This window comes from Hypanus sabinus, chromosome 21, assembly GCF_030144855.1.
Source record: "Hypanus sabinus isolate sHypSab1 chromosome 21, sHypSab1.hap1, whole genome shotgun sequence".
NCBI lineage: Eukaryota > Metazoa > Chordata > Chondrichthyes > Myliobatiformes > Dasyatidae > Hypanus > Hypanus sabinus.
In genome coordinates, this window is record NC_082726.1 from 43,150,653 (window position 1) to 43,175,337 (window position 24,685).

The 24,685-nt window shown below is 37.2% G+C and overlaps 1 protein-coding gene across 4 annotated transcripts in view; it reads right to left on the reverse strand.

The window, feature by feature from the left end:
• The window catches only part of LOC132378990 (serine-rich coiled-coil domain-containing protein 2-like), a 646,565-nt gene that overhangs the window by 196,742 nt on the left and 425,138 nt on the right, over positions 1-24,685 (reverse strand). For all 4 annotated transcript variants that reach the window (XM_059946413.1, XM_059946415.1, XM_059946414.1 and 1 more), the window contains one exon: positions 22,547-22,754. In XM_059946413.1, coding sequence (XP_059802396.1) covers positions 22,547-22,754 — 208 coding nt within the window. The remainder of the gene's footprint in view (positions 1-22,546; positions 22,755-24,685) is intronic.

The window sequence follows — 24,685 nt, forward strand, 5'->3', positions numbered from 1 at the left end:
AGTGTTCATGATTAACTATGAGGAAAGGTGAGAATGTGAGCAATCATTTGCATTCACAAGGCAAAGGTTCAGGAATAACAACATGAATCTTTAAAAGTTCACTGGAAGGTGTCAACGTACTTTCTAGATTATTAAATTGTGCTAATTCACAATCTTCCAGAACTATATTTTAAACAATGCTCTGTAGACAGCTTTGAAATAATATTTACTTCATTACAATTGTTTTTTTCCACACAGTATAGAAATTCTATTTGCAACCAGGTATTCCATCTTACATCAGCATAACAGGCTAGAGTGGTTTAAGGATAGTGATCAGAATGATGAAAGCTTTCAGACTAAGGATGGCTGATCTGCATTCAGTTATCTACCTACAGTGAAAAACTAGTTTATATAAAATCACAATACTTGGGGAAATTTCATTTTGTTTTATTTAATATCACTGTTAGCTTTTTGAAAAATGATAGATCTAGTCTCACAGCACCTGAAAGTGAAAATGAGAACATGAAACAAACAGTACATGCAGTAATTCAGAGACTCTGTAGCAATATTATACGTGCCTTAAAATCAAATAGTTCATCCTGCTCTCCTTGTATGTGAAATAAGATGTACACAATTCAGTATTATTCAGTATTCAACAGAACACAGGAGTCAGGATATAGCATCCAGGCTCCGGATGCTTTACCTGGGCAGCGTGCACATTACAGCAGGGCTATTTTGCAAATTGATGGCCTGAACATAGATCTTAGCTTGTTTAAAAAAATGTCTACAGAAAAGAATGAAGCAGCTGTTCACCACACTCTTTGTCCTTAGGATGTTCCGGAGTAATTCAAAGCAAATGCAGCATTTTTGAAGTTGTTTCATCCAAAGTGGTCATAGGCCTAAATCTAATAAAGCATACTGGGATGAAAGACCAGTGGATATGAATGAATAGTGTTTTCTGAGGAATGAATAATGGTCAGACTATCATGATAATATTCCATACTTGTTCTCATAAAAATGCCAAATTCTCTCACTACAAATATAAATTTTCTGGCCTGATTGCACCACCTTGAATCCACCCCCTTCATACCTTGATACTGAACCAAGCTGGCATCTGACGGTCCCTGCTATTTCTGACTTTATAGAAGGACTCAATATAAAAGTACAGAGTAAAGACTTCAAAGGCAAACAAATCTGCAAGGGTATTATAAACACAACTATTTCAGTCCAACAAAGCAAAAGCCTATAAGAGTTATTTCACAGGAAAAATAAGCACTGCAGCAGTTTACTAAGATCTTTTTAATGAGTATGTTGAAAAAATGAGAAATCTCTATAACTATCACCTACTTGCAGCTTTAAACACCACTTCATGATCAGAGCTTCAACTGTCCATAATAACTAAGGAAACCATTACATGATTGTATGAATAACTGAGGATAGCATTTTGTAGGAGCGAATCTCAAGGAAGAACTGCCATCCTATCTATCCATCTTGATAAGGGAGCTGTCATGACACAAGAGATATAAACCATACAAAGTATCTTCTTTAAGTGCTTATTTTTAAAATTTGGAAGTTGGGCTAATTGACTTCTGAATGTTTTGTTTGATAGAAGAAACAAACTGTAAAATTTGCATCTTCCTAGGGAAAGATCATTGTTCTCTCTGTTAGACCATAAATTGGGGATGGCTTTATGTCATCCTTATTCCTTTAGCATCTGATATTACTGAAGAGTTTATCTAGTGTGAACATATGAGTATGTTGGCGACTACTGCAACACTTGCACACATATGATTTGTTTTTAATCTGATATTTTCCTTCACTCTATCTTTGCTTTCTTTCCAGATCTGGTAAATCTGGAAAATCTTAAGTGTGAATGTTGTGATTAGCAACAATAAAAGAGACAGCAGACCAACTGGTTGGCCATGTTATCATTTCAGTGTCAACACAGCAAATTAGAATTTGAATAAAAATGATTACTGATCAAATTGAATGTGGTTTTGTTTACTTTTGCTTCAACATAGAGAAGTTTTTCTGCCTCATTTGTTTTTCTGGTTCACTTTTTTCCAATTCCTTTCTTCCCTATATTCCTAACCCAGATTCTACAATACGGTGCAAGAAAACAATTTCTGATATTTTTAAAGACACAGCACAGTATATCTGAGAATCATTTTAATTATCATTTCCACACAAAATGGAAACTCTATTCACAGCTCATTCCAAAGTACATCCTGAGACTGATCACAGAATTTGACATGATATGGAAACAACTTTATATATTCATTTATTTATCTGACCCATCCCCGAAACATGCCCAGCATAAGAAGCAAATTCTAGAAAATGTATTGTGAGAAATATGGAAGAGAAATAAAATGTGATAAGTATGCAGCAGGACTAAAAGCAATCTCTAAGAGTAAAATACCAACTCTGTAAATCGAAAATGCAATCAGAAAATTCTGCCAGTAGTTAACAGATCAGGCAACATCTATAGAGAAAGTAGAGAAAGAAGCAGTATTTCCTATAGCCTCAAAGAAAAAAATGAAATTAGGAAGTCAAAGTGGGATCACAAAATATCCTGCCAGTCAGGATCAAGGTCAATCCAAAGGAATTTCACAAATATATTAAGGGCAAAATAACAAGCAGGGAAAGAGTAGGGTCCAATACAGAAGCAGGGACAATCTGTGCATGGAGTCAGAAGGTCTGAAATGAACACTTTTCATCAGTATGCACAAAAAATATATACTTCATTGATGCAGGATTTAGCAAAACAGGAGGTGAAATTTTAGTGAAAGACTCCATAACTACTCAATGCCTTAGCCTAAAGGTGTATAAATCCCCAGAGCCAGATGAGATTCTTCCCAAGCTGTAAGGAAAGTAATTGCTAATGCTCTCTCTAAGACTGTTAAGTCTTTCCTGCCCACATATAGCTTAACAATGGTCAATGAGATCCTGCTTTTCAAGAAGGGTAGTAGAGGAAAGCGTAGTATTTACAGACTTGTGAGCCTGATATCAATGGTAGCAAATTTATTGGAAACATTTCAGAAGGACAAGATTAATACACACTTGGAAAGGTGGGGACTAATCAGAGATAGCCAGCATGGCCTTCTCAAGGGAAACTGTTCCTCATATCAGAGACAGATAAAACTACCGGATACAGGAGTAAGTAAAGGAAAATAGTTTTAGGGTAAGGGGCTAGATTTTTAGGGGATGTAAGGGGGAACATTTCTCACTCAAAGATTGGTGAATAAATTGACATGCACTGTTTGAAAATGGTAGAACAGTCAGTGACAACGTTTTGGTTGTACCAAGACAAGCAATTGAATCTCCTAGCCAGGGAAGGATAAAATGGGAAATGTTGGAAGATGGGATTAATATGGATGGGTATCCACTGGTTAGCAGGGATGCAATGGGCCAAATGTTTGCTTCCACGCTCTAAGACTGATGTCCAGACGTGCATTTTAATTCCCACGTGCCTCTTCATACGTACCCCCTTACTAGTGCTCTAGAAAGATAAACTACAAGAATAGTAAATGATATTAAAAAAGAATACTTGCTCTTAGCAGTAAAAATAATATTTTTAGATCAGGATAGTTATATATAGTATATGTTCAGCCAGAATTTTCCTGTGACAAGTGAATAATAAGGTCTTAACGATATATATGTTGGTGAACAAATTAATTACCTACTTGTACAGGTAAGAAATAAGAAATTATCAAAAAGGTGTTAGAGGAAGTCATTCAACTCAGATTCCTTTCCTAAATTAGAAAGAATGGCCCAGCCCAATCCCAATTCCTCCATTAGACCCTTATTCATGTCAGTTACATATCTTCAAGTACACATATAAACACCTCTTTTAAATGATGAGGCTTTCCAATTCCACAACATTCATAGTCAGGGAGATCCACTTGATTTTTTTTTCTTTTTATCCTTCTGCAACTTAAAATTTATGCACATAGATCTTTCCCCTAATCCTCATGGGTATATATGTAAATGAAGCAGAAAGTGACATATTCAATGTGATATCACATACCTCTGTTATATAACATGGGATTCACAAATGAAGGAAATTCCTCTGTCAATGCAGATTATTTACTTAGTCAATCTCATCACCATTACTTTTGGGTGAATTTTATACACTGACAATATGACAGCAAAAGCTGTATCCAAAAACACACGATGCAAACAGAAATCACAATACTTTGATGAGCATTCATGACCATGTTGAATATGAATATAACATTCAATCGAGTGGAATTCATTTATTACACTTACACAACACTATATGGACAGCTATGGTTCTCTATATAATGTTGCGTACATGCTTATAGTTCATAATAAACAAATGCGCTTGATATTCATTATGCACACTCTTCACTGCTGTCATTTACAATTGTCAGAGAGTGAAAACAGAAAGGTTCCCTCTGGAGAGAACCTGGGAGCTGTGTGAGCCAAAGAAAATAAAACAATCAGGTTAAATATATTTAGCACCAGAGAACAAGGTGTTATTTAGTGAAATATTTAATTTACTGTATTTTATTATATAGCAAGAAACTAACCACTGTGCATCAAAATGACAGGAAAAAGGTTGTGTTTGGAATTTTAGTCATTTCAAGTTATCTAAAAATCAGCTTTCCTACAAACTGGAAGCCTAAAAATATATTTTTTTTCATAAATTCTTTTCAATCATATTGAGGCAACTGCACAAAAATAGTTCAAAAATTTTTAATGCCTGTGCCAGGTGGTGCACCACAGGTGCTTGGACTCTTGTAATTTACATAAACAATTTGGAAGTGACTATACAAGGGATGGTTAGGAAATTTGTGGACACTACTGTACAGAAGGATCTTGATCAGCTAGGTATGTGAGCTGAAGATTGGCAAATAGGCTTCAATCCAAATAAATAGGAGGTATTGCATTTTGGGAGATCAAATAGGAACGGACTTATTTACACTGTAAATGGCAGGGCCCTTGGGAGTGTTATGAAACCTTGGGACCTAGGAGTCCACATGGATATTTTGTTGAACGCAACAGCACTGGTACTGTACATGGGGCAGTGAAGAAGCTATTTAGTATACTTCAGGAGTCAAAGAACTTAGTGAGCTGCACGGAGTATTGAGCAGAGTTTTGGTTACCCTGTTATAAGATGGATGTTATTAAACCAGAAAGAGAGCAAAAGCTATTATCTGGATGTTGCTGGAATTGGAGCTTTCAGTTATCAAGAGATGTTGTGTAGACTAATTGCCTGGAATGTAGGAGAACGAGGGGTGACCTGATAGGGGTACATAAAATCATGGGAGGCAGTCAGTGTGAAAGCACATAGCTCTTTTCCCAGGGAGGGTTGCCAAAAAAAATAACAGGGCATTGGTTTAAGAGAAGTTTTCAAAGTTCAAAGTAAATTTTATTATCAAAGTACATATATGTCATTCATTTGTTGTGGACATACTCAATAAATCTACAGAATAATAATTTAACAAAATAAATGAAAAACCGCCCAACTAGGGCATGCAACAAGAGCGCAGAACACAACAAACTTTTCAAATATAAAAAGAAGAAATAATAATTATAAATCAGTAAGCAATAACAATCGAGAATATGAGATGAAAAGTCCCTGCTCTTGGAAGTGCATACCCCAACCAAAATACAATGATCACTACTCCTGGTTTATATACTGCCATAAAGCAATCACCATTGTACACATTGAAATGGAGGGGTCCCCATTGACGGCTGACATTAAAATCTATACTGTACCTTTTACAAACTATTTGATTAATTGAAGGTAAACCTTTCAGTATCTAGTAATGTTTGCAGCTAATCACCATCTCATGAGTGTCAACAATGCATACTTGAACTATTCAACCATATACTATTCAAAGTTCAAAGTAAATTTATTATCAAAATATGTATATGTCATCATATACTACCCCGATTCATTTTCTTGCTGGTATTCACAAGGAAGTTGGAACATATAAATGCAATAGAATCAATGAAAAACTACACATTAAGACTGACAAATAACCAATGTGCAAAAGAAGATAAACTGTGTAATTAGAAAAAAAAGATAGCCATAAGTAGGTAAGTATGTAAATAAGTAAATAAATATTGAGAGTATAAGTGCAGAGGCCTTTAAAGTGAGTCCATAGGTTGTTCATTGGTTTACTCTACAATTTCAAAGTGTGCAGTCCTTTATCTAAAACAATTCCCTCCCAAATGCACTAAGTTATACTCAATTTAATTTGATGAATTTTGTAAATGTTTCCTATGCGACTAATGAATTTAAAGTTACTGATCCTCTCCACCTCTAATCCCCTAATGAGAACTGGCTCATGAACCTCTGGCCTCTTCCTCCTCTAGTTAATAATCAGCTCTTTGACTTTGCTGACGCTAAGTGAGAAGTAGTTGTTGTAAACATAGGAACATAGAAAATAGGTGGAATAGGCCATTCGGCCCTTCGAGCCTGCACCGCCATTCAGTATGATCATGGCTGATCATCCAACTCAGAGCCCTGTACCTGCTTTCTCTCCATACCCCCTGATCCCTTTAGCCACAAGGGCATATCTAACTTCCTCTTAAATATAGCCAATGAACCGGCTTCAACTGTTCCCTGTGGCAGAGAATTCCACAGATTCACCACTCTCTTTGTGAAGAAGTTTTTCCTCATCTCGGTCCTAAAAGGCTTCCCCTTTATCCTTTTTCCTTGTGGAAACATTCAACCAGATACTCTGATTCAACACCATCTTTGATTTGACCAATAACAATGTTGTCATCAGCAAACTTAAATATAACATTGGAGGTGTACTTAGTATAAAGCAATTAGAGCAGGTTAAGCACATAGCCTTGTGGTGCACGTGTGCTAATGGTGTCTGTGTTGTTGCCAGTCCATACAGTCTAGGGTCTGCCAGTGAGGAAATCATGGATCCAGTAGCCCAGGAAGGTATTGAGGCCTAGGTCTTGGAGCTTAGTGATTAGCTTTGAAGGGATGATAGCATTGAATACTAAGCTGTAGTCAATGAAGAGCATCCTGATGTATGCAGTTTCATTGTGCAGATGATCTAGAGCTGAGTGAAAGGCCACTGAAATGGAATTTACTATTGACCTGTTGTGATGGTTGGCAAATTAGAGCAGATTCAGGTCATGCCTCGGTTAGGAGTTGATATGATTCATGACCAACTTCTCAAAGCAATTAATCACAGTGGATGTAAGTGATACTGGCTGAAAGTCATTGAGATAGGTTACTATATGTTTCTTGGGCACCAGCATGATTGAAGCCTGCTTGAAGCAAGATGTCCAGAAATAACTCAGCCAGTTAAATAGCATAGGTCTTCAATATTCGGCCAGGTACACTGTCTGAGCTAGATGCTTTCCATGGATTCACCCTCCTGAAGGATGCTCTTACATCGACCTTAGAGACTGAAATCACAGGATCGTCGGAGTCTGTAGGATTGTGTGAAGGTGTCTCCATGTTCTGTCAGTCCAAACTTATGTGCCATCTTTTGTGTGAAGAAGCTGTCCCTGATGTCCCTGTCAAATTTCTCCCCTCTGATCTTAAACCAGTGCCTTCTTGTTTTAGCACCCTGGGAAAGAAAGGCACGTGCTTTCATGCTGTCCATGCCCACTTCACCTTATATACTTCAATCAGGTCACCCCTCAATCCCCTAACATTAATAAAGCAGTTTTCCAAGTCCTCTTTGACAGCACCCCCAAACCTACATTCTAACACCTAGAAAGTTAAGTGCAGCAAGTACATTAGGATATCATGACTGAAAGTACCCCTTCAAGTCATGTACGGTTCTGGAATAGTCCCTATGGCCCGGTAGGATTACCATCACCAAACAGGCTATAACAGATTGCATCCTGGCCAATCCAACATCAAACAACATCAGTTAAACCATAATATTATGTGGCCACTACCATACTTCTCTGAGAATCATGCTGTACAAAAATACCAAAGATCACTGAAAAATCAGCACAAAGAAAACCCAGATTTGAAGGTACCATTAGGCTCAGCCAAATTTGTGACTACCTGAAACTGAAGCAAAACCTACAGACATTCAAATATTTTCAGTTATAGTTAGGATGAAAAATTACAGAAAATAAGCTGAAATAATTATATGTTATGAATATATTTACCCTTTAAAAGTATAAAAACTTATAATCTTGTCATAAACATGCCAAACAGAAGAAGATTCATGATATTACATCAAAACTGCATATGCTAGAAATCTGACATAAAAACCAGAAAGTGCTAGAAACACTTGGCAGGCCAGACAGCTTCTGAGGAAAGAGAAACAGCAAATATTTCGGGAATGATATACCTTCATCAAGAAATCATTATGTATTATTGAAACAATTTCCTATCAGATAGCTACATTAAACCCAAACAGCAGTTAACCACCTCTTCACTGAATTGCAGAGAAGCTTCAGTGCACCTGACTGCCACAGAGACCAATAAATAAGTAGAGCCAGCAAATACCTCCACAAAGTCATCTTTTATCAAATTGCCAAATGATGGAGAACAAAACAGATATATAGGGAAAGCATGTCATTGTATCTGCTACAGGGATAAAATACATCATAAGAAATTGGTTTGGCTAAATTAAATAATGGAAAGAATGGCCTAAAAATTCAAATTCACCATTCTAATTTAAAAGGAACTCAAATTATTGAGACATTGCTGCTTTCCATATCAATGCTTCTGATAGTAAACTAAAGAGCCAGGAGGGCGCATTTCCTAATGAAGCCTGGCAAAATTTTAGCAAGCCACTAGCCACAAGGCACTGATCTGATGGGATTTACACTAAACATTAAAGCAAGTTTAGACAGTATTTCTCAATTCTGCACTGCAGCTACCATGCCAGTCACTTTTTATTCTCACCCGTGTCGCTAACAGCTGTGTTTCAGCTTCTTCATTACAACTGGAGAAACCTTGCAAATTAACCCAGACAAGCTATTCTGTCTCTGCTAACAACATAAGCTTATTTCCTATGCAACACTGATTGCCTATCAGACACATTATTAAAGCAGACACAACATTTGAGCTCAATAACATTGCCCTCCAACAGCAAAATTTTAAGCTGTCAATCAGTTCTTTATCAATAGGAGGAAAATCTCTCATTTAATTTTGATAAAACATGATACGAAATTTGAATTTTTGATGCTACAGTTAGACAGTACTTGGATTGTCAACTGACAAGTTCAATTACTCTCTTTTCAGCTTTTGTACCTTCTTGCCTACATAAAGGTGACACAGAAGAGAGAAGCTAATAAGTTCAACTATGCATCAATGGGAACAGCCAATTTGCCATTCCAACAAAATATCCAATTGCCTTACTAACAGAATGACTGTGATATTGTTACCAGTATCCCGCCAATCACTTTTAAGGCCAAATCCAATACCAAAATCAGTCCAGAATTTTTCTGAGTGTTAGGTGGCTATCGGTTCACCACGACAATCCCTCCAGAATTGTAGTGAGGAACATTAGCCAACTACCACCCAGGGTAAAATATCTCAGATAATACAGTTCATTGCTGAGGAAGTACAGTCATTTTTCATTTAAATTGAAATCTTGTTTACCCTGCTGTGTGGACATAGGAAATGCTGTTGTGCTATTTCACACGGCAACCAAATCAATATAGACCCTCAGTAACCTTCACCAAAATGGATTATTATCTCATTGATGCTTGCTGTAAGTGGATTTGTTACATTTAACAGTGACTTACCTTCAGAAATACTTAATTGGTTGTAACAAACATTAGACTAGCTGATGAATTGAAAGGTATTACAGAATTGGAAGTCCTAATTTTGCTCCTTTATTAATTTGTATCAATGTTCTCTTGGAACCATGAACTAGCTTGAATTAATGTTCTGAATTAACCTGTAATTTCTAATTTGTGCCTTACAACATCCAAAGAGTTTACTTTCATTTATCTTCTGATATTGAATCCAATGTTGCTAACTCCCACTGGTCAGTACTCTAATACTGATGTCCTTCTGGCTCACTAATCCAAAGTGAATACAGTATTCGAAATATAGCATCACTCGGCTGGACAACTTCAGGCCTGTACTATTCTGATTTGCTGCTACATTTGGTTTTCTTTGTTAAATATTGCTCTGCCATTACTGGCAATAGTCACAATCAGTCACAGATCTTTTATTGCATCTCTGAGAAATAATCTGACATATGCCTTGAACACATTTTCTTGATAAGGCTCTAGACTGTAACTGGCATTAGCTTCCCACTTGACAGTATGCTGCAACACATAATGTGTGTTTTATAACAAAATTTATATAACACTGGTGCAGCTTAAATCTGCTTGGTGAGCACAGAATTCTATGTGCATGGGATCACTTTTAAAGTATACAGTAAGATTTAAAAAAAAATATTTGCACCGTATTAGTACCCATATCGTACTGTATCTGCACTAAGCTCACAAAATATATGTAGGAAGCGAGAAAATGAACTAAAGAAGCCCCTTAGCAGTACAGGAAAGAGCATGCAAATGTGAAGCTAGTGTCAACTCATTGCAGTGTGGGGGCTCAATTAAAAAAAAAACTAGAAACCGAACCCCTCACTATAGTCTGACCACTTGGGTTCATCTTATACTAAAAATTTTGATGAACAATATTTCCACTTCAGATTACCTCATATCTGCCATGCTCATCCCCAGAGCTACTGCAACTGCCTTAAACATCACATTAGTCTTATTTTCTCATTTTTATAACTAATTATACAACAATTTCAGCTTCACATTACCAGACTGTAAAACAGAAAATCGTTACTGGTCATTAAAGTGAAATATGAAGAATTTTACATGAGACTTCCAGTGATGCACTGAACCACAACCAAATTTGTTCCCTTTAAATGACCTAAGTAATTTAAAGAATAATGACAATGTTCTTGTTTATTCCCAGATCAGCAGCAAGGTGTCTCAGTGCATGACTTGCTTCAGATTTACAAATGAACCTATTCTAGCTAATGTGCAAGACCTTCTTTATCATTTCTTTTACTTGCTCAAATTATACTTTAATGTTTGGCTCCAAGTCACATAAGGCAAGATACAAGGAAGGATGAATGAGTCTGGAAATAGATCTGCATGCTTCTCACTGACCATGCACTGCCCATGCAAACCAATATTTTTCAAGTACAGCATTGCTCATCAAATAACAAAAAGCAATTAAATAGAAGAAAAAAATGAAATATATGTATCTCCTATTTAGAGATATTTAACTAAAATTGTGTTTGTTAGTCTTTCTCCCTGAAAACATTTCACTCTTACTCAGAAGGTGGTGCAAGCATGGAACGAACTAGCAACAGAAACGGTAGAGGCAGGTCCAATTATAACATCTAATATCAGCTTGGATAAGTATATAGATGAAAGAGGTAAGTATGGAGGGCTATAGTCGGGTTGCAGGTAGATGGAACTAAGCAAATGACCAGTTGCACAGACTAGACAGACCACAGGAACTGTTTCTATGCTAAAGTACTAACTTGAAATACCGAATTGTTTTGCATTAACAATCAGAGCTTACTCTATTTGAAAGTGTTTTCATCAATTTCTCCTTGCCTGATGAAATCAATTCCTTGATGCTGCTGTTGCAATGGTTTTAGGAACACATTTATGAATCGGAATGAGAATCAGGTTTAACATCATAATGTTTAATATTGTACCGGTTTAAGATGAAGCTGGTGCAGTTCAGTTATTATTTATTGGTGGCAAACAAAACAAAAGAAAGTGGTAAGTACTTATTAACATAACTTTTTTCTGGTAAATGATCACTGCAAAACAAGAACCCATAACTTCACTTGGAACTCTGAGGTGATTCAATGCCGCAGGACCGAGGGGAAATGAATCCATTCTATGTGTATGTAAGAGATTCAAAGACCCAGGTTTTGGAGCTTGTTGATTATAACTGAGGGTAAGATTGTGTTGAATGTTGACCTGTAGTCAATAAACAGCAGTCTGACATAGGTATTTCTACTGCCCAGGTGATCCAAAGCTGAGTGGAGAGCCAGTAAGATTGCATTTGCTACAGACCTATTATGATGATAGGAAAATTGCAGCAGGTCCAGGTTCTTGCTTGGGCAGGAGTTGATTCTGGCCATGACCAACCTTTCAAAGAACTTCAGCACAGTAGATATGAGTGCCATTGGGCAATAGTCGTTGAGGCAGCTCACTCAGCCTGCTCTCCTTTGGCGTTACTATGATTACTGCCCTTCTCTGACTACAGAAGTGAAAAATTAAAAACGTCCTTGAGCACTCTCGCCACTTGGATGGCATAGGTTTTCAGACCCCTACCAGGTAAAACCATCAGGTCCTAATGGCCTACATAGGCTCACCCTCTTGAAAGACATCAGCCTCCAAGAACGATGATAGGATCACTAGATGCTACAGGGATTCACACAGGTGTAGGTTGGTATTAAAGGTTCTGCCAAAAGAGGTGCTACTTTCAGTCAGTAGAACTTCCTATCACAGTACAATTTATTTTAGGTTACCTAAAATACTTAAATTGTATTGTTTTACAACAATATACTTTTCAGCAAGATTAAAGCAGCCAAACAACAAATATGAACCAATTACTTTCCGGGTTCATGTTACTGGATACAATAGGAGATTGGAAAAAGCTTTGTTGGAAAGTTTTTCTATCATGAACTACAAATCACGTTACAAATATTACATTTCCTATAATTGCTTGCTTTGCTTATTTTGCTAACAAATGTTTTGTAATATTTTACTGGATTCTAAGGAGAACATATAATGATTTGCATTGATTTATGCTTTGGATCCTAAATGCTGTTTAGTCAGGCAATACATAAAAACCTGGGGCACAGATATGACATCATACAGTAGCATAGTCAAAGTACATTCATTAACTGAATAGTCCATTTATATATTTATGGTAGCATGAGATGCCAGTTGCAAAATGTAGTGGGGATAAGGTATGGTCAGACATGGATGACATGCCAATGGGAATATGAATAATTTCATGTGGCTTCTCAAAATAGCTGTCAAAAGGACTTTGATGGAAATTGACGCCAAACACTGATGGTCCAGGGATGGTGAATAATAAATCCATGGGATCACATAAATTTCTGTAAGGATATGATAAACTTAATACTTGAAGCAACAGTAGGATCTATTTTTTTGTCATCTTGTAGGCTGAGATTGTCTTGGCTGTTCAATATCTCTCTATGGCTTGCAAGATATAACAAACACTGATCAAGGAAATGGACAACATGATAATCAATATTAGCTTTCTCAATTCAAGTCAAGTTTATTGTAATTTAATTATATTCATGTACACCACCACACTGGACAACGTTTCTCCAGACCAGGGTGTAAAGCATAGAACATACAATAACTTAGAACAGTAAAAATCAAATCTAAAAATAAATTATACATATACAGAGGCATGCAAAAGTTTGGGCACCCTGGTCAAAATTTCTGTTACTGTCAATAGTTAAGTGAGTAGAAGATGAACTGATCTCCAAAATTCATAAAGTTAAAGATGAAACACTCTTTTCAACATATTAAGCAAGATTAGTGTATATTTTTGTTTTCTAGAGTGAAAAAAAGGAAAGGAACACCATGCAAAAGTTTGGGCTCCCCAAGAGATTTGAGCTCTCAGATAACTTTTACTAAGGTCTCAGACCTTATTTAGCTTGTTAAGGCTATGGCTTGTTTACAGTCATCGCTAGGAAAGGCCAGGTGATGCAAATTTCAAAGCTCTATAAATACCCTGACTCCTCAAACCTTGTCCCAACAATCAGCAGCCATTGGCTCTTCTAAGGAGCTGCCTAGCACTCTGAAAATTAAAATAAATGATGCCCACAAAGCAGGAGAAGGCTATAAGAAGACAGCAAAGCTTTTCAGGTAGTCGTTTCCTCAGTTCATAATGTAATTAAGAAATGGCAGTTAACAGGAACAGTGGAGATGAAGGTCTAGAAAACTTGGTCTGGAAGGTCAAGAAAACTTTCCGAGAGAACTGCTCGTAGGACTGCTAGAAAGGCAAATCAAATCCCCCGTTTGACTGCAAAAGACCTTCAGGAAGAACACCTTCAGGCCTTTGACAAGGTTCCACATGGAAGGTTAGGAAGGTTCAATCGTTAGGTATTAATATTGAGGTAGTAAATGGATTCAACGGTGGCTGGATGGGAGTTGTCAGAGAGTAGTGGTGGATAACTGTTTGTCAGGTTGGAGGCTGGTGACGAGTGGTGTGTCTCAGGGATCTGTACTGGGTCCAATGTTGTTTGTCACAAACATTAATGATCTGGATGATGGGGTGGTAAACTGGATCAGTAAGTATGCAGATGATACAAAGACAGGTGGCATTGTCGATAATGAAGTAGGTTTTCAAAACTTGCAGAGAGATTTAGGCCAGTTAGAAGAGTGGGCTGAAAGATGGCAAATGGAGTTTAATGCTGAAAATTGTGAGGTGCTATATTTCGGTAGGACTATTCAAAATAGGACATACATGGTAAATGGTAGGGCATTGAGGAATGCGGTAGAACAGAGTGATCTAACAATAATGGTGCATAGTTCCCTGAAGGTGGAATCTCATGTGGATAGGGTGGTGAAGAAAGCTTTTGGTATGCTGGCCTTTATAAATCAGAGCATTGAGTATAGCACTTGGGATGTAATGTTAAAATTGTACAAGGCATTAATGAGGTCAAATTTGGAGTATTGTGTACAGTTCTGGTCACGAATTATAGGAAAGATGTCAACAAAATAGAGAGAGTACAGAGGAGATTTACTAGAATGTTACCTGGGTTTCAGCACCTAAGTTACAGAGAAAGGTTGACAAGTTAGGTCTTTATTCTTTGGAGCATAGAAGGTTGAGGGGAGACTTGATAGAGGTGTTTAAAATTATGAGGGGGATAAAGTTGACATGGACAGCCTTTTTCCATTGAGAGTAGGGGATATTCAAACAAGAGGACATGAGTTGAGAGTTAAGGGGCAAAAGTTTAGGGGTAACATGAGGGAGAACTTCTTTACTCAGAGAGTGGTAGCTGTGTGGAATGAGCTTCCAGTAGAAGTGGTAGAGGCAGGTTCGATATTGTCATTTAAAAAAAATTTGATATGGACAGGAAAAGAACGGAGGGTTATGGGCTGAGTTATGATGCAGGAAGATTGCTTCCGATGTTGGGGAAGTCCAGAATGAGGGCTCACAGTTTAAGGATAAAGGGGAAGCCTTTTTGGACCGAGATGAGGAAAAACTTCTTCACACAGAGAGTGGTGAATCTGTGGAATTCTCTGCCACAGGAAACAGTTGAGGCTGGTTCATTGGCTATATTAAAGAGGAAGTTAGATATGGCCCTTGTGGCTAAAGGGATCAGGGGATATGGAGAGAAAGCAGGTACAGGGTTCTGAGTTGGATGATTAGCCATGATCATACTGAATGGCGATGCAGGCTCGAAGGGCCGAATGGCCTACTCCTGCACCTATTTTCTATGTTTCTATGAGTGCAGGTCAGTGGGACTAGATGAGAGTAAGCATTCGGCATGGACTAGAAGAGCCTAGATGGCCTGTTTCTGTGCTGTAATTGTTATATGGTTATATATAAGATCTAGCGACTCTGGAGTGGAGGTGTACTGTTCTACTGTGCAGCGACACCTGCACAAATATGACCTTCGTGGAAAAGTCAACAGAAGAAAACTTTTCCTGCAACCACACCACAAAACTCAGCATCAGAAGTTTGCAAAGCAAGATCTAAACAAACCTGATGCACAGGAAACAAGTTCTGTGGACTAATGAAGTTAAAATAGAACTTATTGGCTGCAATGAGCAAAGCTATGGAGAAAAAACGGTGCAGAGTTTCATGAAAAGAACACCTCTCCAATTGCTAAGCACGGGGGTAGATTGAACATGCTTTGGGCTTGTGTTGCAGCCAGTGGTGCAAGGAACATTGGTAGAGGGAAGAATGAAGTCAATTAAATACAAGCAAATTCTGGAAGCAAACATCACACCATCTGTAAAAAAGCTGAAGATGATAAGAGGATGGCTTCTATAACCGGATTATGATCCTAAACACACCTCAAAATCTACAATGGACTACCTCAAGAGGCGCAAGCTGAAGGTTTTGCCATGGCCCTCAGTCCCGATGTAAACATCATCGAAAATCTGCGGATAGGCCTCAAAAGAGCAGTGCATGCAAGACGGCCCAAGAATCTCACAGAACTAAAAGCCTTTTGCAAGGAAGAATGGGCGAAAATCCCCCAAACAAGAATTGAAAGACTCTTAGCTGGCTACAGAAAGCATTTACAAGCTGTAATACTTGCCAAAGGGGTTGTTACTAAGTACTGACCATGCAGGGTGCCCAAACTTTTGCTTCAGGCCCTTATACTTTTTTGTTATTTTGAAACTGTAAAAGAAATAAATAAAAAAGTAATCTTGCATAAAACATTAAAGAAATGTGTCATCTTTAACTTTATGCCTTTTGGAAATCAGGTCATTTGTTACTTGCTTAGCTATTCACAGTAACAGAAATTTTGACCAGGGGTGCCCAAACTTTTGTATGCCACAATACAAACAAAGTAGAGTGCATAAATTAAGCTTTGTAGGATACAGAAAAATTATCTGATGATACTTCAAATGTACAATGGCAGGGAGTTCAAAAGCTAATGGCCTAAGGGAAGAAACTGTTTCCCATCCTGACTGTTCTTGTTCTTATGCATCAGAGTCCCTTGCCTGATGGTAGGATGTTAAAGAGGATGCTGGATTGATGAGTGGGATCCTTGATAATACTAGGAGCTCCGCATACACAGCGCTCCTGATAAATGTCCCCGATGGATGGTAGGGACTCCCCTATGATCCTCTCAGCTGTTCTCACTCCTTTGTAAAGACTTCCAGTCCAATGCTCTGCTGCTCCAATACCAGATGGAGATACAGCTTGTCAGGATGCTCTCAACGTGTTCCTGCTGTAAAGTTCAGTTAAGAAGGTGGGGTGGGGGGGGGGGGGTGCAAGAGCGTCACTTGCCTCAATTACTTCAGCAAGTGGAGGGGCTGTTATGCCTTCTTATTCAGGTAGGTAAATTGAGGGACCAGGTAAGGCCGTCCATGATGTGAACTCCCAGGAACTTGGCACACTCAACTCTCTCTATGGAGGAGTCATGTAAGCGTAGAAGGGGATGGTTCATCTGCACCTTATTAAAGTGCACAAGTATTTCCTTGGTCTTCGCCACATTCAATCTTGGGTTGTTGTTCTCACATCAGTTCACCAGCTGTTCCAATTCATCTCTGTGCTCTGACTCATCATTGCTGTTGATGAGACCAACCACTGTTGTGTCATCCGCAAATTTGAAGAAACAGTTTGAACCGAATCCTGCAGTCAGCAATTCTTAACTACTTATGGTACAGTACTTATAACCTTCTTATCATTTGAGTTAGTATTCAGGATAATGAAAGTATTCAGTTCTATTTTTCTATTTGTGATGGGCGTTTCTTACTTTTCACAAAGCTGTTAATTTATTTATTTAGCCCCCATTTCCCCAAGTCAAGAATATATTTAGACAGGGATATTAAATAGGACAGTGCTATCCCCAATGTTAGGAATGTCCAGGTGTTAATAATAACAACATGAGACTGAATTTCATATTTCAGCAATGGTCCCCCGGCAGTACACGCTGACCTTTATCTTTTAACAAGCAATGTCATTTAGACCCACAGATCTGTAAACGAGCTTAGCTGCCAAATATATCATCAAGCAAATAGGCAATTATTCACTGCCATTTTAGCTTTTTTTTTAAACATACATCTGCACATCCCTATTACAATTTTTTTAAATATTCATGTAGGGTTATTAGTTTTTTTATATTACAACCTTCAAAATACCTTATTTTACTGATGTATTGCATTTACTAGAAATTACATGGCCTTATAATATCTCTGCCTCTCAGGAATTGAGATTTTATGTATATTGATCCATATTTTCAAACGTACACAGAAATAGGCCACAAGTTTCAATGCATTTACACAAGAATCCAACAGCAGAAATCTTTGGCCAGTAAAAATAAGTTATTCATACTCATAAAATCAAATCCTAACATTCTATTTCTTCCTTCTGAGGTTTGCTTCTTTTCCCCCCACCTGTGTGCAATGTTTTGTTCACAAGAAACTGATCTAATTCAAAACAATACATTTAAAATATTTTGTTGTATAATATGGCGCAAATTACAGATAGAAAAGATGGAACTAAACAACAGATACAACCAATTTACTTCCAGCTGGTGTCCTCAAAGAGAAAAGTGAAGACAGGAAATATTGCACTTTTGAGCTACAATAATGAATCACTGATTACAGCATCAAACAAGTAGCTGGAGGAACTCAAGATGCCAGGCAGCATCTGTGGAGGGAAATGGACTGTTAAGTTTCAAGTTGAGTCCATTCATCCTGCCCTGCTGAGTTGCTCCAGCATCTGGTTTGCTGCTCCAGATTTTAGTGCCGCAGTCTTATGTCTCCAATTATTGACTATACCAGCTCATATTCTAGGGTTAAAAAAGACCTTATGCTTATTAATCAACAACACACACAAAATGCTGGTAGAACACAGCAGGCCAGGCAGCATCTATAGGGAGAAGCGCTGTCGACGTTTCGGGCCGAGACCCTTCGTCACGACTAACCGAAAGGAAAGATAGTAAGAGATTTGAAAGTACACTACTAAGAAATTAAGAAAAGTAAGAAATGCCCATCACAAGTTGTTGCTTGTTTCATTAAAGGTTGTTTGAATTTCCAGCATCTGCAGATTTCCTCATGCTTATTAATCACTAGCTTTCTATTAAAAGCACACAAACTGTTTTATGAACAAGTGTGCTTAGAATTCCTATGTTAATATAATGAATGGCTCAAATTCATCTTAAATGCAGACTGATAATCTGCTGTAAGCCATCAAAGAAACTATTGTTAATTACTCCAAATGTTGTTGCCATTATGAACGCTTTAGGTCAACCTTCTATAAGGATACTGAAAAACTAACTCACATGCACTTCAAGAACTTATATCGGCTCAAAAATGTATTCTAATAAATACAAGAGCTTTGCCTATACTTGAAGAAAATCTCATTCAAATATTACATCCTATTTTTTGAAATAGACTAATAACATTGCCTTAGCATATGGTACCCTAAAATCTGTCAGATAAAACATAAAAAATGTTTTGGGAAAGCTGATTTTTTAAAAAATCTCATAGTAAAAGGGATATATTCAAAGTGACAATGAAACAAGTAACAGAAGTAAACAATTCTGAGTAGCTACAATTGTCATTCTGGTAGAATAATGCTAATGTATAAAGAAGGTGTCAATGTAGGAAATGTAAATTAAAAAATAGGGACACAAAATTTCTGCAGATGTACTGTGGAGAGCCTTCTGACTTGTTGCAACAGCATCTGGTAAAGGGGTGCCAATGTATAGGATCAAAGAGACATCAGAAAGTTGTAAACTCAGCATTCCACCATAGGCACAAGCCCCACCACCACTGAAGATATCTTCAAATGACAGTGCCTCAAGAAGGCAGCATTCATCATGAAGAACTTTCATCACCTGGGACAAGTCTCTTCTCATTAAAGGTTGAACACTTCTTATCCAAAATAATTGGGGTTGAAAGTGTTTCAGACTTCAAATTTTTTCGGATGTTAGAATATTTCCATCTATATAATGAGATACCTTCAGGTGGGACCCAAGTTTAAACACAAAATCCATTTACAATACATATACAGTTTCTACATATACCCTGAAGATAGTTTCATTTAACATCTTAATAATTTTGTGCGTGAAACAATAAAGTGTACATTGAACCATCAGAAAAGTAAGCTATCACTATCTCAGACCCTCAAGTGGTCAGTGACTGTTTGGCACTGTCATCGTTCCCAACTCTGAATTTATGTGCTACCAGCGAGCAGTCTTGTTCATCACGCATATGTTCTGAACAACCCATTCAGCATTTTCAATTTTCATCAGCAACAACCTTGCCATACTCAATGAATTCCGTTGCTGCTTCATGATCAACAGGTGCTTTATTACCAGAAATCATTAAAATTTTAATGCCAAGCCTTTTCTGCAACCAGTCTGCTGAATATTTACAATTACCTTCAAGTTTAGTTTGTTGTGATAGGTCATTGCTTGTTTCATGATTAGCATATTGTTAAGCAGCATATGTTCATTCTGACCCTGATGAATCCACTCTTTCAATACACGATCAAGATCTTCATTTTTCACTTTATGCGGTATTTTCCATTAACTTCTGTTCATTATATACGTGAGGCCGCTTCTCAGAACTGCCTGTGGTGCACAGAGACCTGTGCATCGGCTCAGAATATTTCTGGCATTTTGTGGTATTTTCCATTTGTGACATCATGTCAATGCTCTAAAAAGATTTTGGATTTCAGAGATTTTTGGATTTTGAATAAGGGGTGCTCAACCCATACTATCATCAGGTAGATGGTACAGAACCCTGAATATCCATACTCAAAATTTTAGGAAGTTTCTTCCTCTCTACAATCAGATCGCAAAATAGTTCAGAAACTCATGAATACTACCTCTCTATTCCTCTTTCACAATGCTTATTTTTTATATTATTGAAAATTGTTATGCTTGCTACCACAAAATAATATACCTGCTTCTGCTAAGACTGCAGATACTGGAATCTAGAGCAAAAAACAATCTGCTGGAACTCAGCAGTTCAAGAAGATCTGAGGGAGGAAAGGAATTGGAAGCATATGTGCTGTAATATTGAGTCTTAGTAAGAAGATGGTCGGAACTGGAGGACAATGGAACCCATACAAGGGGAGCAGCGGGAGAAGATCTCTCAGAACTTCCATGATGAAAACCCAGCCACACAAAAGTTTGTTTATGACTTCATCTACAGCCCAAGTTATTTCCTTAGATCCTGTTCCCACCTTTAGTCCAGTGAACCCTTTTCCAACAGAACCAGTGGTAATTCTCCATTAATCAAAACCCAGATATTTTATCTAACCTTTATCAATTTACATGTGGCTCAGGTTACAATCAACCATTTATCATTTGTGTGCGTTTGATATTTAAACTGGGTTCATAGTTGCATATTTTCATTCAAAGGAACTTCTTTGTCCTATCTATTATTGGTTGTCACATTGACCATGATTACTGGATCTCTCCTCTTCCATAGGTTTTTCTCCAATTCTGAGAAGACAGCTTTACCCAGACGATAGGAGGAAAACCCAGCTTTCAGGACTTCTGCTTGCTATAGGGAAGGTTACTCTCTCTTCAACTATAATATCCCCTCAGTAATTTTTGATCTCTGCAATCATTTCTATTTACAAGCACTAAAGCTCCAAAAATCAGAGCTAAACATTACTATTGCACAGAATTGACAGCTCAACTCAAAAGTTTCAAAATATATTGCAAATCAAGAATTAGTGGAGTAAATGACAACAATGTCCCTTAAACATCTGGAAAAAAAGCTGACGAAGGTTCTCGGCCCGAAACGTCGACATCGCTTCTCCCTATAGATGCTGCCTAGCCTGCTGTGTTCTACCAGCATCTTGTGTATGTTGTTGTTGGAAAAAAGCTATTGTGTTACTATTTTGCAAAAACATCATCTACAATAAAACCTACATCCATGTATAGGTTACAATCAACCTTTACCCACTTTTCTGCAAAACAATGGCAAAAACTTATCTAAAGATATTACAAACAAGTGAAAATCTGCAGATGCTGGAAATCCAAGCAACACACACAAAATGCTGGAGGAACTTAGCAGGCCAGGAAGCATCTATGGAAAAAAGTAGTAATGCTTCGGGCAAAGTCTCTTCGGCAGATTGATAAAGGGTCCTGCCAAAGGGTCTCAGCCCAAAACGTCGACCCTACTTTCTTCCCAATAGATGCTGTCTGGCCTGAAAAGTTCCTCCAGCATTTTGTGTGTGTCACTAAAAATATTGACCCATCAGATACTGCCAAAGCAACCCAATATCAATTAGATCACTGGAAATTTACTGGCAGCCTTCCTTTTACTGGTTTTCAAATTAATTACATGTAAAATTGTTATTAATTTTTCATCTAAATATCACAACTTGCAGTTACTAAACTAAATATACTTCCCACATATTAACCTCTCCTCCTCTTAACCATAACTAAATACACAAAATTGCATGCTGTTGAACTATTAGAGCTCCAGCTCCTAGATTATTTGGTTTAATGAATCTTTTATCATTGTCAAAAAACTATGATTGAACACAATTGAATATTTCATTACATGTAACAATCAAGTCGAAGATATAGAGCTGCTCATAATAGACATGGGGAACAATGACAGGGAGATTTGTTTTCCACTTAGCTTACTGATGTTTTGCCAATGACATTATTTTCTCCTGTAAAATTATCATGTAGCATGTACTTTGGTAGGGAATTGATTATAGCAGTAAAAAATCAAAACTCTAAAAACATTTGTCCTTAACACTATCATTCTCAGAAAAGTATTTTTCTAGAGTCCTGCCTTGCATCCTAATTATGCAATTCAATGGCAGAATCTTTAGTTTGCTATAAGTACAATATACACAATCTACTCAGTTATATATAACTGTAAAGAATAATTGTAAAGAATGTACCTGTTGTAGCAACCGCTTCAGCTTAAGTATCTGGGTTTTAACAGCTGTGCAATCTTGTACCATGTGCCTCAGTGTCAGAACATCCAGCATCACAGTGCTGTCCGTCATGGGATGAGAGGATCTCACATGATTAGCAGAAGGGTGATAGTAGCTTGAAGCTGCAGCCCATTCAAAATGGCCCACTGGAAACTCCTGGGAAACTGGACTCCTGCAGAGGGAAAAAAATAAATGATCATTCCTGAAATATTAAATAACAGAAGCAAGAATATAATTTAACTGCTAGAAACTTACTATATATCTGGATTGGCAATGAACGATCAAGGTATAGAAGGCGATGGACTAAATATTAGTAAACGAGATGAGTACACATGGATACTTCATATCATCAATATGGTGGGCAAAAAGGCCCATTTCTGTGCTTTATGGCCATCTGACTAAAGGATTAATTCTGCACAGAGGTTACAGAATTGATGGATTACTGCATAATTTCACACTGAGAGGTCAGCTATGCTTATGAAGAGTCTTTATTTTCTGCAGTGTCTCTCACAACCTCTTGCCATCTTGTAACTTATCAAGTAGTTTAGAAATGTAGGTATAATTTCAAGATGGAAATGGAAGCAGCGAATTTGTGTTCTGGTAAATAGTAATAAATAGACTACATAAATTGTTTTAGGTATTAAAGGAAGGATACATATATACCAGCTTTTTGAAAAATACTGTAAATATTTTTCACATCTCCTTACATGGAAATGGTTTAGAGGTAGGTATACAGGCCAGAAAAATGGAACCACCTCAGCAAGGCACCTTAATCGGCATGGACACATTGGGCTGAAGGGCTCAATTCCACAAAAAAAAAGCAGTGGATTTAATTGTAAGTTAGCTGTAAAATAATTTTGAAATTTTTAAATCCACAGCTCCAAGATACAAATCTTAACTTAATTTTAACATTACTATTGGTTATTAGAATCCTTATTGAATGGCTCCTGCTTAAATCGCTGAATGGGATTTTGATGTGTATCTATCACTTTTAGTGCTGCTACAATGTCAAAACAGGATGTTGCTGTGCCAGTAGAAAATAAGATTCCAGAAAATAAGTACATGAAGCAGTGTCTAAAAGCAGTCTCATGATGACTGTTGAATTTAAATCCCTTCTTTAGAAACTTCAGCATGCCAAGTTGGGAGAAACTTAACTTGGAATAAGCCAATGATAGAATTCTTTTGATTTCAGAAATATTATAGGGATTCATATATATGTTACATATATTTTTTCACAAATATGGGTCATAAAATGTACACAACATTAAGCAGTGCATATGACCTCTTATGCCACTGTATTTTGTAACACAATCTAAATCAGATCATAAATCAGTTTGGCTAAGATACCTTTTATGTTTAATGCCATACTTACCCTATCTCAGGTGATAAACTTTCTAAAACTCTTTTTACTTTAACCTCATCATTATGAAGATGAGCTGCTTTGCTTCAGTTCAATTCCCATTCTTTACTCTGACTTAATTACCTAATCTCAAGGTATCTATGCTCTGACATCTTCAGAGATTCTTAATTATTTTTCTGCTGTTTTCCAAGTAACACTCACCCAAAATCTGTTTCCTTTTAACCAACATTGTATTTAGACCCCCAACACTTCAATATCCCTATACAGTAAATTACCTGCATCATTGTAGTTTTCTATTAGATTCTGTTCCCACTTCTCTTTAAATCAAAATGAACAGCAATCTAAACCTCATTAATTCTCACCCTTCCCTTACTCAACTTATTTTCCCTCTATAAGAACATTCACAAAATATGCTAAATCATAAACACAAGTAAGTCTGCAGATACTGGAAATCCAGAGCATAACACACAAAGTACTGGAGGAGCTCAGCAAGCCAGGCAACATCTATGGAAATGAACAGATAGTCGACATTTTGAGCCAAGATGCTACTTGCAAGCATTACCTATTCACTATCTTATTTTTTTCCGTTCTTCTTTTCAATATCCTGTGTTAAAACACTAGAAAAAAAAGATGACTTAATCTTTTATCATGGCCCCTAATGGTGTCCATTGCTGCAATAATAATTTTTTACATTCTACACTGGTAAGTTAATTGACTCCAGGTGCTGAAATTTTGCCAAATTA